Raw genomic sequence first — 24,381 nt, 5'->3', positions numbered from 1 at the left:
CTGCAGTGCTTCCATTCAGTTCACGCTGTAGTAAATGCTACGCTGACCACGTCCTAATAGTTAGGAAACTTTCTTTCGTATTTGTCTCCCTTGATTTTGCCTGGCCTGTAGCCCATGTCCTCACCCAGCATACTAAATATATTCAGCGGACTAGCATGTGGATCCACATGGCTACAGATCAGGCCAATTCAAAGAAAGATGATAAGAGAGAAAATTTCATTCACTATTCAGATGCAGCCAAATCAGAGTCGGTTTATGAGGAGCCTGGCCTCTTCCTATTTCCCCCGTTATATCAAAAACAGGACTGCTAAACAGCAGAGGGCGCCCGCGAGTGAGTCCTCAATGAATGGGAGTAAATGGCGCTCAACGGATAAAAACGAAAAGTTAAAATAGTTTCTAATCAGTCGCCCAGAACGTTTCTTTAAGTTTAGAAAGTAGAAGGATGTGTTTCACTAAAAAAAACAAAGAAATCTCACCTGTATGTTTCCTTTTTTCTACAGCAAGCGGGTTTTGTGCAGCAGGACGCTGACATTACTGCTAAAGCATGACGACTGATCGGCGAGCGGAGCAGCTCATTGGCTGTTTATGCTCACTGACGTCATGAATATACATGAGGCACTGTTTTAAACTCCTATAACTCGAGTTTAAAAGATCTTAAAAATATAACAGCAGTGTTAAAATGTTTTATGCTGCTCTGTGTTCAGGAAATGATTGTATTCTTTTACATTAAAAATGTTTCAGCACTTATAAACTATGATTTTGCTCAAAGGCTCCATATCAACCCATTCATTGTGGACTCGCTCGGGAGCGCCCTCTAGCGTTTGAGAAACCCTGAAGACATTGCAGAGTGGGAATTCTCCTCTCTACAAGTTCTCTGGCCAAATGCACAATGAAACATTTCTTCAGTATACTGTGCAGAGGCAGCCAACACCGCTCCACAGTGCCACCGAGTGGCCGGAGTGGTAAATTTATGGACTTCCACATTCAAACAGCAGATGGCAGCATAATTTTCTGTGGCCATTGGTTGACTTTTTGCAGATTGTACAAATGTATTGTTTCACTGGATGAAGAAATTGTGTTTAGTATTTAATAATAATAAGAAGAAGAAGAAGGAGAATTTGCTTCACGTCTTGTTGTGCAATGGTGGCAGTTATTGTTCTTCATAACGTCTGTTTTTACAGGGTCTGCTGTAAAAAGCACTACACAAACAAATTTGAATTGAATTGAACCATTAAATCATGATTATAATACACAAGGCGCAGAGAATTGAAGGAAGCCGATCTCAATGAACGGCATGAGAGCAGGAAGGAACCTGAATCAGGCCAGAAGAATCCCTGAGGGTTCCTGCTGTGGCCAGACAAAGAGATGAGGCATAGAGGAGGAAGGAAAGATGAAGAAAAGAAGGGTGAGAGGATGACGTACAGAGCGTAAGGGATACAGCAGACATTTTTTGTGGTCACTACTAAAGTGTTACAAATCCGAGAGAGAGAAAGAGATAAAGAGCAGGCAGAGTCTTTACCCCTCCATAAATTATATATATATATTATATATTACTAATACAGAATATGCTTATAATTACAAATATTAAAGTTGTAATAATTGTTAAACAATTAAAAGTACAGAAACATTATATTAGGCCTCAAAGTCCTGAACTGCAAAACCAGCATGTTCTAAATTCACTACTTTTTATGATGTCACACATATTTATAGATATCCACTTATTGACCCCACGGCAGTTCAGACCCACCCATTCACACTGAAGTTGTAAGTGTTTGAGTCTGGACTGCTTTTTGAATGAAGCGCAATACATGGCAGCCAATCAAAACTGAGCTCATTTACATACATCAGTCCTAAAGGAACAGTAACAAAATCAGGGATGAAGAGAGGAGCAAAAATGTTCATGTAAAAAAGACTTATGACTGGTTTTAGTACATAAACCCCACACAAATGTCAGAAAAAATGCACTGAAAATGTAAGATGGGCCTTTAAGTCATGCGAGGATAATGTCACTGGTTAAATTTAATGAGGTCCATCCCATGAAGTTTGCAATGGTCACTCTAGGTCAGGCCCAAAGCCTCAACAAGCCTTGGGTGGCTCTTATATGTGTCACTATCACTTTTGTCAAGGAATGGTCATCTTCTGGGTGCTGTAGTGGCCTCAAAACAAGAGGAGAAGAAAGAAACAGTACATACAGACACAAAGTGAAAAGAATATGTACTTAAACTGGTGGATCAGACCAAAAACGATGGCTGAATTATTTATGGGAGCACAAGAAGGTGACCGAAAGCACACAAAAGGACCCAAATCTGTTTAAAACCACTGACAACATGGTTTCAAATGTAAACAAATTGTAAATATATGCCACAGAATAAGCGTTTGCCAGTGTTTTATTCAAGAAATATACAAATTAATACAATTTAATAGTTAATAAATGCTCCAAAAATTCCAAGCTGCTGTTTGGAATCGTGTGAGTGTGTCAGAATGTAAAATGATTGACAGTTGTGTCTCCCAGGCAATGTGACAACCCCATGGTGGTGGCAGTGGTGAGTGACACCACCAATCGGTGTGGTTCAGTGCTACACGTTCGAGCCCCCCTTCGCTCTTTACTCTCTGAATGGTCAGTAAAAAGTACAAAAAGCAGAACGAGCTGTTCATAGATCTACTTACATTTTGTAGCTGATGTCCGAGAATTCAGGCTTTCATCTTGACGGGCAGATCACAAACATATCACGTCTGATATTTGACCACTCAGCACTAACTTCATATCCATGACCTATAGCTAGCTAGCTAACTGGTGGGCCGTGCTTCTGAAACTGAAGTCCCACCAGTTATGAGTCTGCACTGTCATGTTTCCAGACACAGTGGAGAAATTTCTTGCATTCTTTCTTGTGCATCATGTCTGTAAAGTACAGTTGTGAGGAAACACTGCAAGTCTTGATGTTGTGGAGTTAGCTAAAGTAATACTAAGCTAACATAATACTAAGCCAATGTATCATTTTTTCCCTACAGTTAAGGTGGACCAGCTATCCAGCCGTCGAAAATGAAGTTAAGTCACCTACAGCAGGTGGCTAACGCAAGTAGAAAGCAGCGTCTAGCTAAGCTACAAACAACGGTCTAATAAACCTTCATAACAAGCCCTGTTAGCAGATTTAAAACACCCTAAATAACCTGCTTGCCTGGAGTTTTGGCTGAGACTCGGAGCAGCGGAAGATCAGTGAGGGATGTATATAAATTGCTAACTCTGATTGGTACTTTGGTAGATCTGACAGCATCTGCACCAAATTTAGTCCCACTTATCTTAAACCAAAAACCAAAAATCTGTCAACAGAAATGACCAACTGCATTCTTTCTCTGCCAGTTGTCTGCAAAAACATCACGAAAACTACAGATAATATAAGAAATTCATGAAAATGAGTAAACCAGAGCTTTAACCCCTTAAAATCCCAGGCTTATTACATACTAAGGCTTATTATTCGGTTACTACAGGGACTGCAACACAAACTGGTTGAGCTATTCTTAAGTTACAGAAGTATGTAATAAAACTTTGGGCCTGTCAGCGGTCCCTGGCCCGAAGTAAGGGTTTAACTACACAAAATATCTGTGTTACAGTTTACCCCAGGTTAGGTTGTGCCCCGCACTCTCCAACCTCGTAAAGCTAAAACGGTAGCAGCCTGAATTTTAGTCGTATTTTTGTACATTTGTAGAAAATAGTGTTTCACAGTGTCTGAAACTTCTTAAGCAAATCTATTTTTTTGTCTACTCTTGTTTTAGAGTCTTCAGTGCGTGAGCGGGGTGTTACGTACTGTTGTGCAAACACATATAACGTTGCTAGGAAACACACCAGAGTGAGATAAGGATGCAGAAAGTGAGCAAAGGCCTCAAAATGTTTGACACTTTCTAAACATCCTGTAACTTTTTTAAATTCTTAAAACATTTTATTTATAGACGCTTTCGGTTCTTGCTTACAAATGAGTCATGCTGTTAATTCCCCTCTCTCTCTCTCTCTCCCTCTCTCTCTCTCTCTCTCTCTCTCTCTATCTCGCGCTCCCTTTCTCTCTCTCTCTCCTGCCCTTATCTGTGCTGCTGTGGCAAAAGGCCACACCGAAGGGCAAACCTAGATGAAGTGATAGTGGTTAGTTTATTCAGAAGGGAAAAGGCTGGGAGTGAAGGGTGCTTTGGTTTCTTATCTGATGATTGTAATGTCTTGTAAGTTCCTATGTTCTTATGTAATGATGGGCACCAGTATAAACACATAATTACTTATCTATGTGAAAGAAATTCACAGGAGAATCCCTGCTGATATGATTTCCCAGGCTTAAAGGGGACTTCAACTAATTTTTCAAATGTTCTGTCAGAGTGCTTTGATGAAAAATGGTTAATTGTAGAGAAACTTCACCATTCTTCTTTACAGTGGTGGTGATAGGAACCAGATGTCTGAAGAGTTGAAAGTCTATGAAATCTCCCCAAAAACTTTTTAAAATTATTTTTTTTTAAGATTTACTTCTTTTTTATCACCACCAACATCACATATTAAACATGTGTAGGTTCACTGGTGGTTTTGGAGAGTAAATAAAAGGGCTGTATTTGTGTTGTAGTCATGGCGACCCCTGGTTCCTATCACCACCAGTAATCAGTAATCTGTAAGTTTCTCTACAATAAACCATTTCACACCAAACCACTCTGAATGACTTTGTTTACTTCCTAATGATTTAATTATGCAAACATTTGAAAAATTGGTGAAATTCCTCTTTAAAGCGATAGCTTGGTGAAAAAGCTTGGTTTCCCCAGAGATCAGGTTTATGACCCAGTTTATTGCCACCAGTAAAGAAGAAAAAAGAACATCATCCAGCTGAAAACAGTAATAGTGGCCTTCTTGAAGCCTGAATGTGGCCTGCATTTTAGCCCATTTTTATAGCTAATATTTTGTCATATAGATCAGAAACTACACAGGTTAACCACAGTGTACATTTACCTCCAAGGGTCACGTGGCTAATAAGTGATGGAAGCTTGTACACCACCAATTAGCTTCTGCACAAACTGCCCCCTTAAAATCCCAGGCTTATTACTTACTAAGGCGTATTATTCAGTAACTACAGGGACTTAGCTGAGCTATTCTTAGGTTATAGAAGTGTGTAATAAAACTTTGGGCCCGCCGGTGGGTGTTGGCCGTTTAAGGGGTTAAATCATTACACACTGTGATCTATAAAACTGGCTTCAAGATCCCTGCTGGAAAATCTAGCACAGACCTGCTTGCACTCCATGTTGGTCTAAACTGATATGTTGGTGTGTGCTGTCTAGTGCTGGTTTAGCTGGTCAACCTTATATTAACTTCCATTGCTGCTGACCAGCATGCTAACATCCAAAACACAACACATGCTAGTTTTGCTGGTGACCAGCTGTGCTGGTGATTGGCTGCTGCTACTGTTCTTAGCTATGCTACATACTTTTATCTAAAAAATAATAGTAGTCAGACAACGTTGGAAACCAAATTAGCAAGTCTATTAGAGATTACTTAGCATCTCAACATAGTGTAAGATAAGCGTGGGATGATTTAGGTATGAATTTTGCACAGTGCTAACTGGATGCTAACTAAGTTTCTACTACTTGCTTGCTAGAAAAACTAGCATAGACCAGCATAGCTGGTTTATTACGGTTGATGATGCTTGACCAGCATACCAGCATCCACAACACAACACCAAAACCAGCGTATGTTGTGTTTTGGATGCTGCTATGCTGGTTGACCATCATAAACCATCATAAACCAGCACCAGGCCAGCACTAGACCAGCATAAACATTGTTCCTGTTATTTTCAGTAGGGTTATTAGCCACATTAGCCTCGTAGCTCCAGTGCAAAACGAAATACGTCCCATTTAATTGTTGAACACAATAAAAACACAGAGTTTTGTTCAGTTGAGCTGAATTTTATTTTCAAAATCATCTATTGAAAATCAATATACAATGTACAAACTTGCTGAGATTAAGACATTAGCATTAGGCTAATCTGAGATGGTTTCTGTAGAAAACAATACTTGAACCAGTTCCAGCGAACAAACTGCGTTCTACCAGAATGAAGTAGAAAGTGTTGTTAAACATAAAAGAATAACATGAGTAATTCAATGAGTTTTTTTATATGACAATAAAAATGGAAAAAAGCACAGATTATCTGTGTGGGTCTGTTTTTGTGTGGGTTACGATTAGGTGTGAATATTATATAGACATGCGAACTCTTCATAGCATTCACTTACTTAACTGAGTACTCGAATAAGGCGTGTGTGGTTTGGAATAAAAAAGAAATACTCTTCGTATTATAATGTAATTCTTAAGTAAGTTTTTAATGGTTGACACAACCAGCTTGTGTTACACTAAATGGCCACATCTAACAGATCTTTACATAAAAATATTTCTTACTTAATCATGTCTAAAACACAAGTTAAATCATTAAATCAACCATCAGGTACAGATTAGCTCATATGCTAGCTGCACACACACAGTAAACAACCTTAAACTTCAAACCTTCCATTCCATTTTCAGTTTTATTCATAACCGTGTAAAATGTTTGCTTTGAAATATTCAAATATTTGGATTTATTTAAAAATGTAGATAAGCAAAAAGCAAAATTGGTTAAAAAAGCTCATCCCCAGTGACCGTTTGCAAAATTATTATTGACATGCCTTTCAGCCAGTCACAACTGTCTCTCTGAAAGTTCCTTCCTCCATCAAAACTTTGACAGAACCCCTCACAACAAATCTGCAGTGAGAACGGCAGTGACAGTAAATTAGTCAGAATTAGTAGCCTTAGAAGTGGTGGAAAGGTGTTACTGAGGAATGTGTAATGCCTGACACGTTAGTCTAATAATCTGGAGGGTGGAGCTGTTTTCATTTAATTGAAGCTGAAAACATTTTGGATCAAACTATGTGGAAGACCAGCTGAATGTAAACTGTACTGAGCTTTGTATTGTTTCATTAAAGTTTGCTAAAAGATTCCTTAACATTGCTCAGGTTAGGTCCAGTGTTAGCTTTAGCATTACCTCATCTGAAGAGGCAGTCACTAAAAGCTCTTCCTTATTCGGCATGAAAACTTGCTGCTTTAACATTGAGTAGCTAAACAGGCTTCTGATTAATGTAAACACTGTTTGCTTTAGATTGGCCCACATTCACAGTTTGTCTGTTCGAAGTGTTCAAAGTTTAATAAGTGTTTCAGACGTGTTCCTCTGTTCCTCTGTTCTTCTGTTCGTCTGCACTTTCCTTCACACTACTGAACGATTTTAGTCTGTTAGCACAAGTGTTACAGATTCTACCAGGCAGGCTGAGCTGAAAGTTTGACGGATGTAACAACAATAACTAAGGGAGGCGAAATCTTTTCAGAATTTTGCAAACGGTCAACTGTGGCTTTCTAATGAATGTGGGTGTATGTGTACGTGTATGTGGGGGTGGGTGTGTTTTGGTCCCGGTGGTTGTCCAGTTTGTTTCCATTGATGGGACGAGCCTTGGTGCCTGTTTAGTCCTCACTGATTAGTCAGGAGGATAAGGTAAAAGGTCACGACCCTTAGTTGATGATCTGTCGGGGTCGTCCGTAGCCGGTCATTCCGGCCTGCGATGCTCCTTTGTTGGTGCCCATTTGCAGACCAATGATACTCTGACCTTCTTTCAGCTGATCATCAGAAAAGTCCCGCTTGTTCTCCTGAGCTTTCCTAATAAACACATACACATACAACAATCAGATCACTGTCTAAAAAGCACGACAGACGAAAATTTGCTGACGAATGGACAAATAGAAATGCTCCAAAATTACTTAGAATTAAGTCTTGTTACATTACCTTACATTAAAGTTAAATGGCCAATTTTATGCATTTGTTAAATTTTTTATTCTTGAAGTCCACCATGACATTTATAAATAATTTTCACATCTCTTTACCCCTCTATTTCACTGTTTTTACGAGAATTAAACAATGATTTATAATCTCTGTTCATGTCAAATATAACGAGGGGATGAATAACCAAGAGCTTCTCCACTACAGGTTTGATACCACCTGAAACATCTTGCACAATTCACAGAAGCAGAAAATGACAGAAAAAGCGCAAAATATAACAAAAATATAACAACAGTCATTTTTTAATTATTGTCAACTTTTTCCAGTTTTGGCTTTCAGCCCAGTGTATTTTAAATGTCCTAAAAGTTTTCGCCAAGAATTTTCATTTCAGTGTATCACTACTGTTTCTGTTACTGTGCCTTTAAGACTATAAGATTTATGCAGGTCAGCCCTGTTCCAAATGGCTGCCCTGTATTAAAACTGGTTCAAAAAGCAATACGGGCTGAAACATGCCTTAAGCTTCAGTGTGAAGGGCGGGGCTGAACTGCTATAGGCATAATGGGTAGATATATGTGAATGTGTTGGTTTTTGTGACATCACAAAGACAATGGATTCAAAATGGCCTGTTTTGCACCTATATAGATAATGATTTTCCTTCTATGGTGTAACCAATTTACTGATATGTGTTTTCAGATGCAGATTTATACGTATTTGTATCATTTGTGTTATTAAGGATTTTATAAACAGCGATCGTTGCCGGCATATTAATGTAACTTCACTAAAATGACAGACTTTGGACCTTGAATTTAGAGTCTAGCGCTCATATCACAGTCTACATTCACGCTTCTGTATATGAATCAGCCAATAGTGCACAACAGTCAGACTGATAAGTGCTTGTTTTCTGGTTTCTATGGCAGCAAAACTTAAAAAAATTAGTGTTGTCATCCTGCCAGCGTGCTGCAATTTGCTTCTGTTGTCGAGTCGCCATGGCGACCCATTGGCCGTGTCAAAGCGAGAACAGGAAAAGGAACAGGAAGCAGCCGCGCTCACCTGTGGAACCAGTTGGGGTCACCACGGTAACATCCGTCAGTCTTGGTAACGGCCAGGCTGCCCAGTGCCATCAGGGTCATCTGCACAGCGGCCAGGTCTTTACCTGCACACAAGCACAGGCATCGTTTAGAAGGCCTGCTGATTTCTGGGAGCTAAAAAAAAACATCTGTGGTTTTTAGTTCATTTATTTTCTTTACTAAAGTCATCATGCATGTTGTATTTAAACTCTGCAAGTATCATAGTGATGCTCTTAAAACTTGAAAAGCTTTGGTTGGAAACAAAAGGGTTAAATTCTTGAAAGAAAAGTCTCCGATCAGATTTTTAGTCCCACTATGTCTACATAGAGCGCTCCCATTGGTTAGGACTTCAGGAGCTGAACAGAAGGCCTTACTAGTTACCAACATAATTAAGTGACAGGGGAATCACTTTTCTATTTACAATGGGCGGGACCGATTTCTTGAGGAAAAAAACTTCACTCCAGGCCTTCTGGAAGTTCTAGATACGTCACTGACCATGAATGCAAGCCACAGTCTAACCAGGTTTCAGTTGTTTCTTAGAAATGGACAACAGTGGCAGCTCCATGCCAGACAGAGTCCCTGTAAAACTGCTATATACACGGTAAAATATGTACATTAATGTGTGTTGAGCTTCAAGTGACGCACATAGAATGACTTTTATATAAGCTTCGAATGACTGTTTAATCTAGAACTACTGAAAAATGTTCACGTGCACCAGTTGTAGCTTAGCCCTAAGAAACCATTAGAAATATGGGTGCTAGCAGAAATTAGCATTACTGTATAAGTTTTTTTTTCCTGGATCCTTTGACCTGGATAGTGGTGGTTTTGAATCAATGATCTGCTGGAAAATACAGCATAAACTGGCATATGTTGTGTTTTAGATGCTGGTATGCTGGTCAACCAGCATGACCATGCTGGGTGATCAGCTAAACCAGCAGCAGATCAGCATAAACCAGGTTAGACCACTTTAGACCAGCATGAATTCCATCCCATCAAGTTACAAAAGGACAAAATTATGCTAGCATAGCTAAAAACAGTAGCAGGAGTCTGAATGTTGTCGGTGTGTTTGTCCACATTTATAGACAGCATATCATACAGTGTCAAAACCACATAAGCAAGTCTATTAGAGATCACTGAACAACTCAACACAGTTTGAGAGAAGTGTGTGATGACTTGGGCATGTAGTTAGCACCCTGCTAATTAGATGCTGTCTAAGCTTCCATTAGGCCTACTTGTTAGCTACATTAGCCTCGTAGCTTCAGTATAAAACTAACGAAGCAAATTTCAGACACCAAACGTGTCGGCTGACTACATTTGAGGTAACTGTGTGCATCTGATTTTTGGCCAAACTCTCCCCTTAAAAGCAAGTGAAAGGCTGTGAGGGGGGACTCACCCTCCCAGAGGTCGACAGTCTGGAACATGTCAGATTTGGTGACGCCGTACTTCTCGGCAGCGGCGAGGAACTGGGAGATCTGCTCCATCTGTTTGAAGGCCATGGTGGAGTTTTGGATCTTCTTCACTGGCTTTGCGTCCCTGTGCAGACTGTTAATCAGCTCACACAGAATCTAAACACAGCGAGAAGCAGAAAGAAGGAAAAAAGAGAGAGACATAAATCTGTTAAAGGAGAATTTCTTTGCGCATTAAGATGTAAATAAAGTCATGAAGAGTCTTTTAAAAAAGAAGGGTTTATTCTAGAGATATTTACAGACTGTAGTTTCTTTACAGGGTTAATAACAGGAACTGGGGGTTACAACCTCTACAACACAATGACAGCAAAAAAAAAAACAACTTATCATACCAAACTGGGTGTAAGTCTGAAAAAATCAGGTTTATTTGGAAACTGTTTATCTAACACTGCCCTGCATGTACCTCCTACAGAATATTGGGAAACAATATAGACACTATGTTGGAAAGAATTCAGCAAGTAAATAGAAATTGTGCACTAAAATTTGCGGAAAAAATTTCCAATTTTTGTTTGTTGTTATTTTTCAACTTATTTTTGGTTAGAAAATCAATGCACTTTTTACCTACAGTGTTCAAACCTATGAATTTAACTGTATATCGCTGCTGTCGGAACAAAACCTTGTCTTTATGTCCTTTACGTTGTGTGTAAATTCCATGATGAATGAACCAAAGGAAATGACCAAAGATGACTTGGAAAAAAGTCTGGTTCCTTTGACTTACATTAAAAGTAAAGTATGTTTTTGTCCTTCTCCTGTAAAGATATCATTTCAGAGATATGAGGTTTTGTTCCAACATCAGTGATATATTTCCCCAATAAGGACAGGCAGGGGTGGTGCACCATGTCAACAAATCAAATTTGACAATACTACTGTTAATCAGAAGAGCTGCAGGGAATCAGATTAGCTGTTTAAATTGACAGAAAACACCACACAGTCCAGTACAGTTTAAAGTATAGTACAGTTTAAATCTCAGTGAACAAACATTTTGAAAAATCAAAAGAATTCCCCTTAAATGTTTAACATAAAAAATTACTAATTACTAAAATTTCTAGGACATCTTGTACTGGTGTGTGGGGTTTTTCCATGTGTTTCTGTATGAGTGTTTGTCAGTGCTGCTGAGCTCCATCTAACCACAAACATACACACCTAACCCAACCCTAACCTCAACCTCAGAAACCTCAGCATCACCTTTGGCCTCTTCCCCTCTTTTATTTTTACGAAAAGCTGCAATTTATGTACGAAAAAGTCAAAATGTTCATGCTGTCATCATTCTGGAGCCATATGGTCCCCACAAAGAGCCAAACAAACAAACACACACACACATGCTGTGCTAACTTACACATCCGTCCTTGAGCCATGTTTGGAAGCCCTGCTTGCCGGGCTGTGGTCTCCCCACCGAGGGTCCGCACTGAGCGACGATCCACTCCACTAGCCTCTCCTCCAACTCTGGGTCATACTTCTTATCGATCTTGCTCTGCACCTCGCGGCTCAAACCGTAAGACGGGCCTTTGTTCGCCATCACGCCTGCAACACAAACACACACACACAAAAACATATAATCATATAAAATTAATTTTAGGTGCTTTTTTAAAATAAGAGATTGATGTAACATGTAAACATTGTTAAGGCTTCAGTATCAGTATAGATCCATAGTCCATATATAGAAGCTAAGCTGTAAAAATAATCCATTTTCATTTAATATCAGAAGGTCAGACTCAATGTTTAGGTCTCAAATGCAGAATTAATATTACTGATGAAGATATGATGACAATAGTGACAATATAATTCACTAACATCCTCAGAAGACACGCCCTTCACCAAGTTCTGACTGAGTTCTTTTTGAATTGAAGGGGTCTGAGACACAACTCACTTCTGCATGTTGCAATTACACATTTCTACCAGAGAGGTCTCCAAATCCCCAAATATTACATAGGGCAGCTCTAATTGACCGTTTGCTGTTTGTTGGATTTATGCACCTCTCAGCCAATCACAATCATCTCTATATGTTTATTCCTCCATCGAGCAAAGGAAAAAAATCCCAAAGCGAACCTCAATATAAAAAAACACACATGTCCTACGTCTTTCTTTAACTGTATTTTTCTGCTCCGTGTACAATGTTTGTGTATGTTTATCCTCCAAAAACAGTCATAATTAATTTCTACATGACCATTTTCTAACCTCTCTTTAGCCCTTAAATGTAAACAGCATCTTTTTTTTTTTACTCTGCCTTTAATAGCTGCATATGTAAATGAGCTCCATTCTGATTGGTTGTTCTGTATTGTAGCTTATTAAAAAAGCATCCTGGGCTGAAAAACTGGGCCACATTCACCAATACCTCCCAAAATAAATAAGTTCTTGAGAAAGGTCCTGAGAAAAAGTCTACGTCAGATTTATGACGTTTTCTTAAACTGCAGAATTGTTCGCACCATTGTGCTCTTGAGTGTGTGTAGATTCGGTTCTTACCTAAGAACAAATCCCAGATAAGAAAACATTGGTGAACGTCAGAATCTTGAAAACTGTGTAAGTGGGTTTTAAAAAGATTTTTTTTCTTCAGAACGGTTGGTAAATGAGGCCTATTCTTAAGTGTAATGGGCAGAGCTAAACTGCTGTAGGCTGAAAAGGCGAATCTATGAAACTGAGTTGGTTCTCATGACATCACAAAAACAACAACAAAACTCCTTTGTTTCAGAAAAGTGAGAATTGCATGCAAAAGGGAGAATTTAGTTTTCTATGATATGAGCCCTTTAAAACAAAAGCATGTAAAAGCAGCAGTAGTGCATTTACAAACAGCTGTGTTTGTTTTGCTATCTATGTGAGGACATGAAGAACCCTTATGGGGACACACACACACATTATACTTATTTATACATGATGTGCCTCAGATCCCCAAGGCCTTATTTGTAACTAAGTCAATTTGTTTAGGCTTGTACATTATAATCTTAGTGTTTTGTTTGAGCTTTAGTGTTTATCCACTGCTCCACTCAGGTACATGAGAAAAAGTCAGCTGCGTTAGTCATTTCTGTGTGTGTGTGTCCCTCAAGAGGCCTTTTGGTTGACTGAGCATGCGGCACACACCCTCTAAACTGGCCCGCAGTCAGTAAACTCTGTAATCACAAACTGCTGATCTCTCTGTGTGTGTGTGTGTGTGTGTGTGTGTGTGTGTGTGTGTGTGTTTTCACGGTGTTAAAACAGGATTTGGACCATTACATTATCAGTTTTCTCAAATATTATCAAATTATTAGTTATCAATTATGCTTAAAAATGGGTGTGACTTTCCGTCTAACACAAACACATTTAAGCCAGAGAGAGAGAGAAAGAGAGAGAGAGAGGGAGAGGGAGAGAGAGAGAGCAGTCTGAGCTCCTTCAGCATGTGAAACAATAAAAATGAAACCTCCAACAGTCAATAGACATTAAGTAAATTACAGCTTACAACATTCACACTATTAAAAGAATTAACATTTACAAGCTATTATTGTCATTTAGCTACACTATTTAAACATAATTGCTAGTTGTGTCAAAGGTAATAGCATGTTAACATGATAAATGTTCAACGCCGCTATTTTTTTAACACTGTAAATGCATTTTCCTAGTGTGACCCTTCAAATCAAAGCCCAGCTGCTCATGCACTGTTGCTGTGACTATGACTGTAGTCTTCTTATTCAAGTGTTAATAAATACTAACACTAGATCGCTTTTAAATAGTAAGTTAGTTAACTTAATAATCAACAAAAACATCATTTGACTGGGGCGCCCAAACTTTTGCAGCAACTGTATGTGATGAATATGTTGGAACATGCAGCCACATGCAGAAAAGTAATGCATTCTGATGAAGCTTATATTAAACACTCACAAAACTACAACAAATCTTTCTTCAGGTTCAAAATTGAGCAAATATGACAAATGCAATTACCTTTGATCAACCACACTAAACAATGTAATCAACTGCAATTAAATCTGAGTAATTAATAGCAATTGCATAACTGCATAATTATATATTTACATAATGAATTACATTTACATTTCTTTTGACAGATTTGAGTCTATACCCAATTTCTTTCCTTTCTCTTCATTGTCAAATGACTGTACAACATCAACATTTCATCAAATTCAAATCATAATAAAATCATTTCTAAAAAAGTATGACATGCTTTTGTGATTGTCCATAATAGTTGTGACTTCTAAGAGTTAAATACAAAGTAGACGATGCATAAGCTCTAAAGAATATTGCCTGAAAATAAGTAGAAGACAGTGAATACTCAAAACATAACTGGGCCTAAGGTAGGGCCCTGGATACGCCACTTTACAGACATCAAATCTAGAGGGCAGGGCGCATTCTTAGCATCATTTACTCCCCACAACAACAAAAGGGAACTGCCCCTTGCATGGGTGGGGAGAGTTTCGGGGGTGACCCCCAAGGGAGAGAAATAAAATCAGTCAACAAACACAATTTAGACTGAGTTTGTTGCTCTGTGTGAAGTCTCTGTTTCAGCCATAGACCATCTGGAGCCAAGACAATCTGACTGTGGAACTGAACGCAGGGTGGAAGTGATGGAGCTTCTGTTCAACAACCATAACATTCACAGCCACACCAACAGAATGATTTATAAGCATGTGATTCATTACAAGCAGATAACAGAGGTCCTTTTGTAACAATATATTTCCTCGGCTACCTGCTGGGCCAGCTGGCAAGGTCAAAATAGCATCAGTAGCGTTAACCCTTAGAAATTTAGAGTTATTGTTGCTGTTTTGCTATATTACTGAAAAGTCATTATTAATTATATAACAAATTTAATTTACATTCTGCATTGACTGAATCTCTGCTTGTGTCAACAGGGCTACAGTTTTAAAAAATACTTTACATTGTTGCAGCCACTGATGTCTAATCTTTACTTCTTTAGATTTGCACTGGAGCTAAGAGGCTTACTTAGCTATCAGGCAATGAAAGCTTATACTGACCCTACTAGAAAAACCAGCATATGTTGTGTTTTGGATGCTCTTATGCTGGTCAACCAGCACAACCATGCTGGGTGACCAGCTAAATCAGCACCAGAGTAGCATAAATCAGCTAAGACGAACATGGAATTCAGGCTGGTATGTGTGCTATTGTTCCATGGGACAATGGAACCCAATTAGCTTTGTGCTAACTGAATGACTACACAATCACACAATTGCCTCAAACTGTCAAGTTGTTAAGTAAGGTGGTTTCTGACACTGTATGACGCGGTTTTATCTACAAACAAGGACAGAAGTGCATCGCATAGCTAAAAACAATAGTAGCAGCCATTTTTAAGCCTGAATTTTGACTCCACTTTTGTCTGTTGTTGAAGGTGGTGGCTCTACACTCCACACATTTACCTCAAATTGCGTCAACCTGTTAGGCAACCTCTGACAGACTTGCTTACGTGGTTTCTGATACTATATCACACACTGTTATCTACAAAAACAGACAAAAGTGCATCTCATAGCTAAAAACAGCAGTAGCCATCTTGAGGCTTGAGTTTTGACTGCACTTCTGTCCTTTGTTATGGATGATGGCTGCACAATTGCATCATGTACTTACCTCAAATTGCATCAAGTTGTTTTGTAATCTCTGTTAGATTTGCTTGTGTGGTTTCTGATACTGCATGACAGGCTGTTATTCAAAGAAGCAAGCCTTAACCTTCCTTATTAGCCTTGTAGCTTCAGTGCAAAACTAAGGACGAAATGTAAGACCCTAAACATGATCTGATGAACGGCATTTGGGGTAAGATAAATATTACTTAAATGTAGTTTTTTGAACTATCACTTGAACCCTTTAACAGGCCAGAGTCCACTGACAGGCCCAAAGTTTATTCCACACTTCTATAACCAGGAATAGCCCAAGAATCCCTGTAGTTACTGAATAATTAGACTTATTATGTAATAAACCTGGGATTTTAAGGGGTTAATCTACACAAGCAACCATTTTGTCAAGACACCTTCATCGCTCTTAGCTACGTCTCTGTGCTGTTTTTCTGAAAAAGCTTGGAATCACATGTCAAAAGGGTGATGAGGAACCGACAGGCCGAACAGACTGAACTCATCAAGGCAACAAATCCCCCTCTTCTGCCAAATCCATGTGAAAGAAGGAAGCACTGAGACAGAGTGGAGGACAGTCACAGAGCCAAAGAAGGTCACATTGCTCTGCTAAGCTCTGGCCTATTAGGAGTCGGAGGCCATATAATCATTGACCAGAGCCTCAGGGGTGGCTTCCTGCTCCTGCTTGATTTTGCCGTTTCCTGTGAACCTCCTCCCTTTTCATTTATTTATGCATTTGCAGCTGTATGCCAAAGTTTGAACACCCCTGAGTTTAACATATTGGTAAAAAATAAAACATGAAATACAAATTGTGCCATAACTTTTGCACAGGCCACGTTTTATGCTTTTTTTTTCTGCCAATATGTTGAATTCAGAAAAGAAAAAGTAAATATGCATTAAAATGTGTAGCATACTACTTTTTATTTATTTATTCATTTATTTATTTATCTATTTATTTGGGACAAAACACACTAATTAATTCTAAGATAAATGCTCCAGTGTTAGCCAACTGGCTAATTTTTAACTGTAGTCTCTGAGGCCTATCAACAATTTAAGTATTCTAAACAAATGAGAGCTTATATTACAGGTAACTGGATGTAATATAGTCTCCTCCTTTCTCTCTTTTCATATTTTGATTATAATACATGTTGCACAGTGACTGACTCTGAACTGAGATGAACTCGGATGACATCACTGTTCCTGCTAATGTGCTGATCTTCTGTAGTATAATGGCATGTTTCTACTGGTCCTGTCTGCGTCTGTGAGAGACACTGGGCGTGTCTGTGTGTGTTTGAACACCTGGACTGGTGAAAGTGTGTGTCAGGATGCTGGCCTTGTCTGCCTTCCATAGCCTGCATGTGTTTTCTATCAACAACATACAGAAGCTGTTCGACTGTGAGGCCAGTAGTTATTTTGTTAAGTGACAGAAGTTTCTACATTTACAGTTAACAGTGTTCAAACTGAGAATGAGTGAGAGAGATAGAAACAGAGAGTGATGTTGCAACATCCTCTTTCTATTAAATTATTAAGGAACCAGTATTAAATATACTGTAACTGTTATGGATTATTCAGTAACCACTATGAATTATTTAGTAACCACTATGAATTATCCAGTAACTGCTATGAATTATCCAAAAATTATGCAGTAACCAGTATGAATTATCCAGTCATAACTGCTAATGATTCACTAACTACTTTGAAAGTAATGAAATTGTTTTAGTGCGAGGTTGGGCTTCTACATTTACAGTTGGGAAAGAGAGAGAGAGAGAAAGAGAGAGAGAGAGAGAGAGAGAGAGAGAGAGAGAGGGAGATGTCACAGTATCCTCTCTGTAGGCCTGTCCCATCCTGTAAACTGTCCTGTGTGTGATTTTATTTATGTATTTTGTTCTGTAAGTGGTCTGACTGGGTGTTTCCTCTGTTCATGTGTGCTTGTTGTCTGAAGTTTGTCTTTTGCGCAGATGCTGAATCTCAGCCAGAACTGAAGAACATCTAAAAACATGTATCATGAGTTATGATGTCCCAACCTCGCTTTTGCTCAACACACGCACACACGCGCACACACACACACACACACACACACACACACAGAGCTATTACACAATGTCCTGATAGGCCTCAGCAGGCGTAAGAATGCAGCACAATTGACTGCGCTGATAAAAGTAAATACGGGTTTAACTGAGCTTGTGGAAGTATTTGCTGGTTTAGAGAACCGTGTGCTCCATTTTACACCCAGTAAAACTAAAACATTTGTCTACTGATTGTTTTAAAGCAAAAACGTTGTGCATCTACTTTACTCTGTAAGTGTCCAACCTCCCCAGCATGCAGTCTATCAGCCAAAACATGTTTACTCCTTTAGTTTTGCACTGGATCTTCAAGGCTCAATATAATGCAACTGAATTTGCAATTCAAAATAACAAAACCCCACTCCCCCCCCCCAAACCCCCCCACCCCCCCACCCCACCCCAAACCCCAATCCCCACACTGAATCTAAAGTAGTCTCAGGCCCTGAGAGAGAAACAGAGAAACACACACACTCGCATATATATATATATATATATATATATATATATATATATATATATATATGAAGAGAGAGAGAGAGAGAGTGATAGACAGAGAGAAGAGAGATATAAAAATATAGATAGACAGAGAAAAAGGGAGAAAGGGAAGGGACAGAGAGAGAGAGACATAGAGACACACAGACGGAGGGCGAGAGGCTGTTTTTAAGAGGAAAGTGTCCGAGTTTATTGAATTTTGTAGAGTGAATTAATCCAGAACACCACGTGGTCAGACTGGTCTGCAGAGGCAGTCAGGAGGTTAAACGGTGTGTGCGGTGCTGTGATGGGGAAGAGAGAACGAGAATAAAGAGAGGAATCTGGTTCCCGTAACACATCAGCTGCCAATGAAAACTTTCCCCATGAAACCCTACACACTCCCTCGCTCACTCAGCCGCTCACTCGTGTCGGCGAGGCCTCGGGACGTGCGCTAACAAGCAGAGGAATGCAGCGAGTGTGTGAAAGAGAAATGGAGTTCACACTAATCTAACAGCCCTCCTGACTGTGAAGATGGATGTTTGTGCAGAGATTAAACTCTTACATTTAGGCTTAATCTCTGATCCTGAAACTGGAATTAACTCTCACATTCTACACTGACTTCCTCATTACCTGAAATATAGTGCAAAGGCAAGAAACCTGATACTGTACATGTACTATACTCTACAGTATTCCATACTCTACAGTACAGTATACATGGGCTGTGTATGTATGTATACATACTGTGTATCTCTATGAGAGTAATGTAACCTGAACATACTCACAGTTCAGAAAAGTGTAGAAAAATCAGCGTCTGCAGCTGCTGCCTCTTCCTGCTTCTCAGGCGTGTACTCCTCCACACCGTGCGAGTGTGTGTGTGTGTGTGTGTATGTGTGTGTGTGTGCGCTGTGTGCTTCCTCTTTATTGCGGGTCTCAGAGTCCACTGCAGAGGGCGTGTCCACTTCAGGAGAAAATGATTTCACCGAAGTGCACAAAGGGAGGGCAGAGAATAAAGTACATGGCCTTTTATGGTCGTGGTTACGTCCTTTTCTCTCTCTCTCTGTCTCTTTCCTTTGGTCTCTCTTGCTCCCTCTCCATGTCCGCCCCTCCTTTTTCCTCTTGTCATTTTTCCTGCCTTTTTTGTTTTTTCATGCACGCCTCCTTTTTTGGGAGTGGGAAGAAGAGAGGAATTCTCCAAATACCTCCTCTACCAGACAGAGAGGGAGAGAGAGAGAGAGGGAGAGAGAAAGATGGGGGGAGGGCTAGAGGATGAATGAGAGAGATGGATGGTATTTGGGGTGGGGTTGGGGGGGGACTACTGTAATTACAGAGTTTATAAAACATTAACTCCTTCAGCTCTAGACTTATAACTACACTGATTATCCCAGTTTATCCTGAGTGAACTCTCCGGTTACCACTATGAATTATTCAGAAATCACTATTATTAAATAACCACTATGAATTATTCTTTGTCCATTATGAATTATTCAGTAACTACTGTGAATTATTCAGTAATCACTATGAATTATTCATAAACCACTATGAATTATTCAGTAATTAGTATGAATTATTCATGAACCACTATGAATTATTCAGTAACTACTATGAATTATTTAGTAACCAGTATGAATTATTCAGGAACTACTGGGAATTATTCAGTAACCACTATGAAGTATTCAGTAACCACTATAAATTATTCAATATCCGCTATGAATTATTCAGTAACTATTATGACTATTCAGTAATCAGTATGAATTATTCATAAACCACTATAAATTAGTCAGTAACTACTTCAGTACCCACTATACATCTACAGTATCTACTATAAATCTACCATATGTCTATTTTGAATTGTTCTATAACTACTATGAATTATTCAGTAACTACTATTAATTATTCTGTAAGTAAAATAAATTATTTAGTAACTGCAATTAATTACTCAATAACTACTACAACTTCATTGTCCATTAACTACTGTGATCATTCAATAGCTATTTTGAATGTGCTGTAACCGCTACATATTGTTCATTAACCACTATGAATGCCTTGTAACTATACAACAAATTATTCATAACTACTATGAAATATTTTGTAAATGCTACAGATTCATCAGAATCCATAATGAACAACAGTTTTGCTGTGTGACAACCTTACAATACACACCACTCCCATCAGTCCTCCGGGCACCCTCGGGTCTCGTTCCAACATGTGTGATGACATCATTAGGGCAAAGCTTGACATTACGACAAACTCATGACATTATCGTCTGACCTCACTGGTTGTCATGGTTACAGAGCAGGCTCATCATCACCGCCTCTTCATCATCACCATTACTCATACTTTAACCTTCTGTTTCTTCATATTAAACTATGGCTTCATGCTGAGGGTCATAATGTTACACTGGAAATAAGTGATGATTTAGAAATGCAGCTGATGAAATGTCAAGTCAGTCAAATTTATTTATATAGCGCCTTTTACAACAGATGTTGTCACAAAGCAGCTTTACAGAGAATCCGGGTCCACGCCCCCAGTGAGCAAGCCTTGGCGACAGTGGCAAGATAAACCTCCTCAAGGAGGAAGAAACCTTGAGAGGAACCAGACTCAAAAGGGGAACCCATCCTCCTCTGGTCGACACTGGATACCAGCACAGACACAAAACAGTATAAATGGATACAGTTTTACAGTTCTGGGCAGTGTTGGGTATGGAGTTAAGAGTCCTTTGTACAGTGAAGACCACACAAGGATCCACATAGCACAAGGCTCTACGATGCACGCGAACAGCCCATCCAATCATGGCAGACGAAGCAACAGCACCACACAGGACGGAGCGCCAGCCGCATCAGACCCCCCTGGGACGGGATTGAGTGGTGTTCACATCAGACCCTCAGAAATGCTAACTGGATACTGACTATGCTTCCGTTTCTCTCTCTCTCTCTCTCTCTCTCTCTCTCTCTCTCTGTCTCTCTTTTAAAGGTTTGGGCAAAACCCTAAAAAGTCATTTAATCAGCATCATACTAAAGTAATAATTTCACCAGATATCAAATTCTTCTAACCCCAAATGTAGAATGTAGTCAAGCAGCTGAAACATGTTTGGTGTCTGAAGTTTGCTTCTGTAGTTTTGTACTGGAGCTACAAGGCTAATGTAGCTAACAAGTAGCTAACAAATTAGCCCTGTGCAAAACCTGTTTACCACAACTTGCTTCAGGGGTCTGGAACCCAAATGTTAAGAAGACCCATTTTCTTTCACCAAAAATCAAACCACCTTGGTAGCCACAACATTTTATGTCTATTTCACCATCTGGGCTGTAAACCTGTCTCAGTATGTGCTGATGCACTAGTATAGGCTAAAAAATATAATCTAAATGAAAACGGACTTACTTTGCTCTGCTTAAAGTTTTAGCTCAGCTACAGCTGCTTTTCTCGCATCTCCGGCAGGAAACTTTTCCAAAAGTAGAACAGTTTCTTGTAAAATGTCTCTCAACGTTCGATTTTTTAGAAAGCTGAAGTCAGATTTTCATTCTCGTTCGAATTTTCCTGTTCCACCTTAAAAGGTGCCTGGGGCGCCAGAAAAGAACTGCTGCACCATTTAAGGTGGAACAGGAAAATTCAAACAAGGACCTGACTTCAGCTACGTGACCTTTTAGTGTTTGTCAGTTTCTCATTGCAGATTAAATGTATCAGGAAACCAGCTGGAGTGATTATAAATGCAAATAAGTCTGTTTGTCTCCAAATTATCAATGTCCATCTTAAATCTTTCTCTTTGCTGTTTCGTTAGCCACTAGCTAGGCAAGATTGTTGTCATTGCTGATGGTGACCAGCAGTCTGCATGCCAACCTTCAGGATTAAAGGGTGAATTAGCAGTTCTACATTAACTTCAGTGTTTACAATCATCTAATTCTGCTGTGGAGCCGCAACAGGGCAGTAACCTGTTTGTCCAGCCCTGATCTAGTTGTTAGGCTAAAGTGGTTTTAGCGAATGACATACTGTTATATAGCGTAAAACTAAAGACGCAAATTTCAGATGCCAAACAGTCTTGGCTGCTACGTCCAGGGTGAGCAGTGGAAAAAGCATGAATTAGATTTTTCTAATGATGACCTGTCCAGGATGTTTCCTGCCTTCTGCCTGATGACCGCTGGGATAGACTCCAGCACCCACCGCGTCATAGATAGTGTGTGTGTGTGTGTGTTTAAACTGTAAGCCTGGCCAGTTTATGTCCATTTATCACTCAGTCTATCAGTGCGTAATGTTTGAGTTAGTATTGTTTACTGATTATTGATTAATAAATCAGTGGGTGGGGTGGGGTGGGGTGTCGTCCCTCCTCCAACACACAACTGTGAATTTTATCATTAATTTTACTATCATTCTGATTTCTTTACAGACTAATTGGCTGACGGTTGACTTTGAACTTTTTTACTAGCCTGTGTTTTTGCTAGACTGTGTGGGCTGAATAAACACATGAAACACACCAGCACATTTCCATTGCTTCCTATTCGCCAAAGTTAAAGGGGAATTCCACCACATTTTTGTTTTTTGAACAGAATCATTCAGAGCTTCATTCTAGAGAAACTTACTGAGTCAAACATTGTTCACAGTGGTGCCGATAGGAATGTCCTACAGTATCAGACATTCTTTTATGATAGTTTTAAGATGTGATGGTGGAGAGGTGGAGGGCCAGGTAAAATAGAGCAAAATCATTTTTTTTTTATTTTTTTTATCAGGAGTAGACAGAAAAAGAAGGCACGTGTAGATTCACTGGTGGTTTTGGATAGTAGATAAAATGGCTATATTTGCATTGTAGGGTGAGGGTGTGTGTAGGTGTGTGAGGGTGTGTGTAGGTGTGTGAGGGTGTGTGTAGGTGTGTGAGGGTGTGTGTAGGTGCATCTGTAATACTATAGCTAATATTAACAGAACGTGTTTGTGTGAGCAGCTGTGCTGCTCTTCCTGTGTGTAATCGGCCCAGACTGAGTGCAGTTGGTAAATCAGCGCCATCTGGTGGTCAGACTCCAGTCTAAAGCTAAAGTGGAGGAGGTTAAATGTGCATCAACAACATCAACGAGACATAAACAGAGTCATTCGGAGTGGTTTGTTGTGAAACGCTCTGTTCCAGAGAAACTTACAGAGACAGAATTGTTCCCAGTGGTGCTGATAGGAACCAGATATCTGACCTCAATGAAGGACCTCTGATGAAAACTGAGGTGTAGGTTCACTGCTGGCTTTGGATAGTAAATAAAATGGCTATATTTGTGTTGTAGTCATGGCAACCCCTGGTTCCTATCACCACCTCTGTAAAGACATCTGAGTCTGTAATGAACCGTTCCACACCAAACCACTCAGAATGACTCTGCTTACATCTCAACCAAATCAAAGAAATTGCATCAACACAATTATTGCCAAAATTAATAAAGTAAAAATGTGTTGATATATTTTATTCCTGTGTCAATAGTGTAAACAACTGAGTCAGATAATTTGCAATAGAGCACTTCTTCCAGTCCAAGACAGGACACTGCATATTAATAATAATAATAATAATAATAATAATAATAATGCCAAATTTCCAATGCATTATGTTCTTTATATTGTAACTTTAGGGTGCTAAGAAAAAGGAGCAGTAACATTTTAAAAGTATGTGTAACTTATAAAAATAGAGCTGATTTCTCAAGTCGGTCATTGAGGAGGTCTAATAATGTCATATTACCTCAGCTGAGTAATCAACCCTATTATGAGATGAATGATGTGTATTAAAGCAGTTTAATAGCAACTGCAGGTTAACTCCATGTGTGTGTCTAAAAAAGGCCTAATCCCACTTCACCCCTCGCCCCTACCACTTAGCCCTTACCCCTCTGTTTTGCGCGTTCATGTCTAGGGGTAGGGTGTCCTGATTTTGGTAGAGATCAGGGGGTAGGGCAAAGTGTTGGGGCTACATGTCCCTCTAAATGGAGAGACACACTCCAAAC

At 39.4% G+C, this 24,381-nt stretch overlaps 1 protein-coding gene across 1 annotated transcript; it reads right to left on the bottom strand.

The window, feature by feature from the left end:
- Positions 1-6,306: 6,306 nt before the first annotated feature.
- On the bottom strand, positions 6,307-19,383 carry tagln2 (transgelin 2). The gene is made up of 5 exons (XM_036580100.1): positions 19,213-19,383; positions 11,681-11,865; positions 10,272-10,443; positions 8,862-8,964; positions 6,307-7,691 (listed from the first exon to the last, which is right to left on the bottom strand). The coding sequence occupies exons 2-5, from the start codon at positions 11,858-11,860 to the stop codon at positions 7,547-7,549; spliced, it is 600 nt and encodes a 199-aa protein (XP_036435993.1). The 5' UTR covers positions 11,861-11,865; positions 19,213-19,383; the 3' UTR covers positions 6,307-7,546.
- Positions 19,384-24,381: the final 4,998 nt, after the last annotated feature.

Source organism: Colossoma macropomum, unplaced genomic scaffold, assembly GCF_904425465.1.
Source record: "Colossoma macropomum unplaced genomic scaffold, Colossoma_macropomum, whole genome shotgun sequence".
NCBI lineage: Eukaryota > Metazoa > Chordata > Actinopteri > Characiformes > Serrasalmidae > Colossoma > Colossoma macropomum.
The sequence above is the reverse complement of the archived record's forward strand: the minus strand, read 5'-3'. Positions and strand labels throughout refer to the sequence as shown.

What these genes read in the sequence shown, in the direction of transcription:
- tagln2 (XM_036580100.1), bottom strand. Translation starts at nt 11,860, where the DNA reads ATGGCGAACAAAGGCCCGTCTTACGGTTTGAGCCGCGAGGTGCAGAGC. An exon ending in GACTGTCGACCTCTGGGAGG is followed by an intron (nt 8,965 to 10,271) that starts GTGAGTCCCCCC and finishes GCTTGTGTGCAG; the next exon opens with GTAAAGACCTGGCCGCTGTG. An exon ending in GACCCCAACTGGTTCCACAG is followed by an intron (nt 7,692 to 8,861) that starts GTGAGCGCGGCT and finishes TGTGTTTATTAG; the next exon opens with GAAAGCTCAGGAGAACAAGC.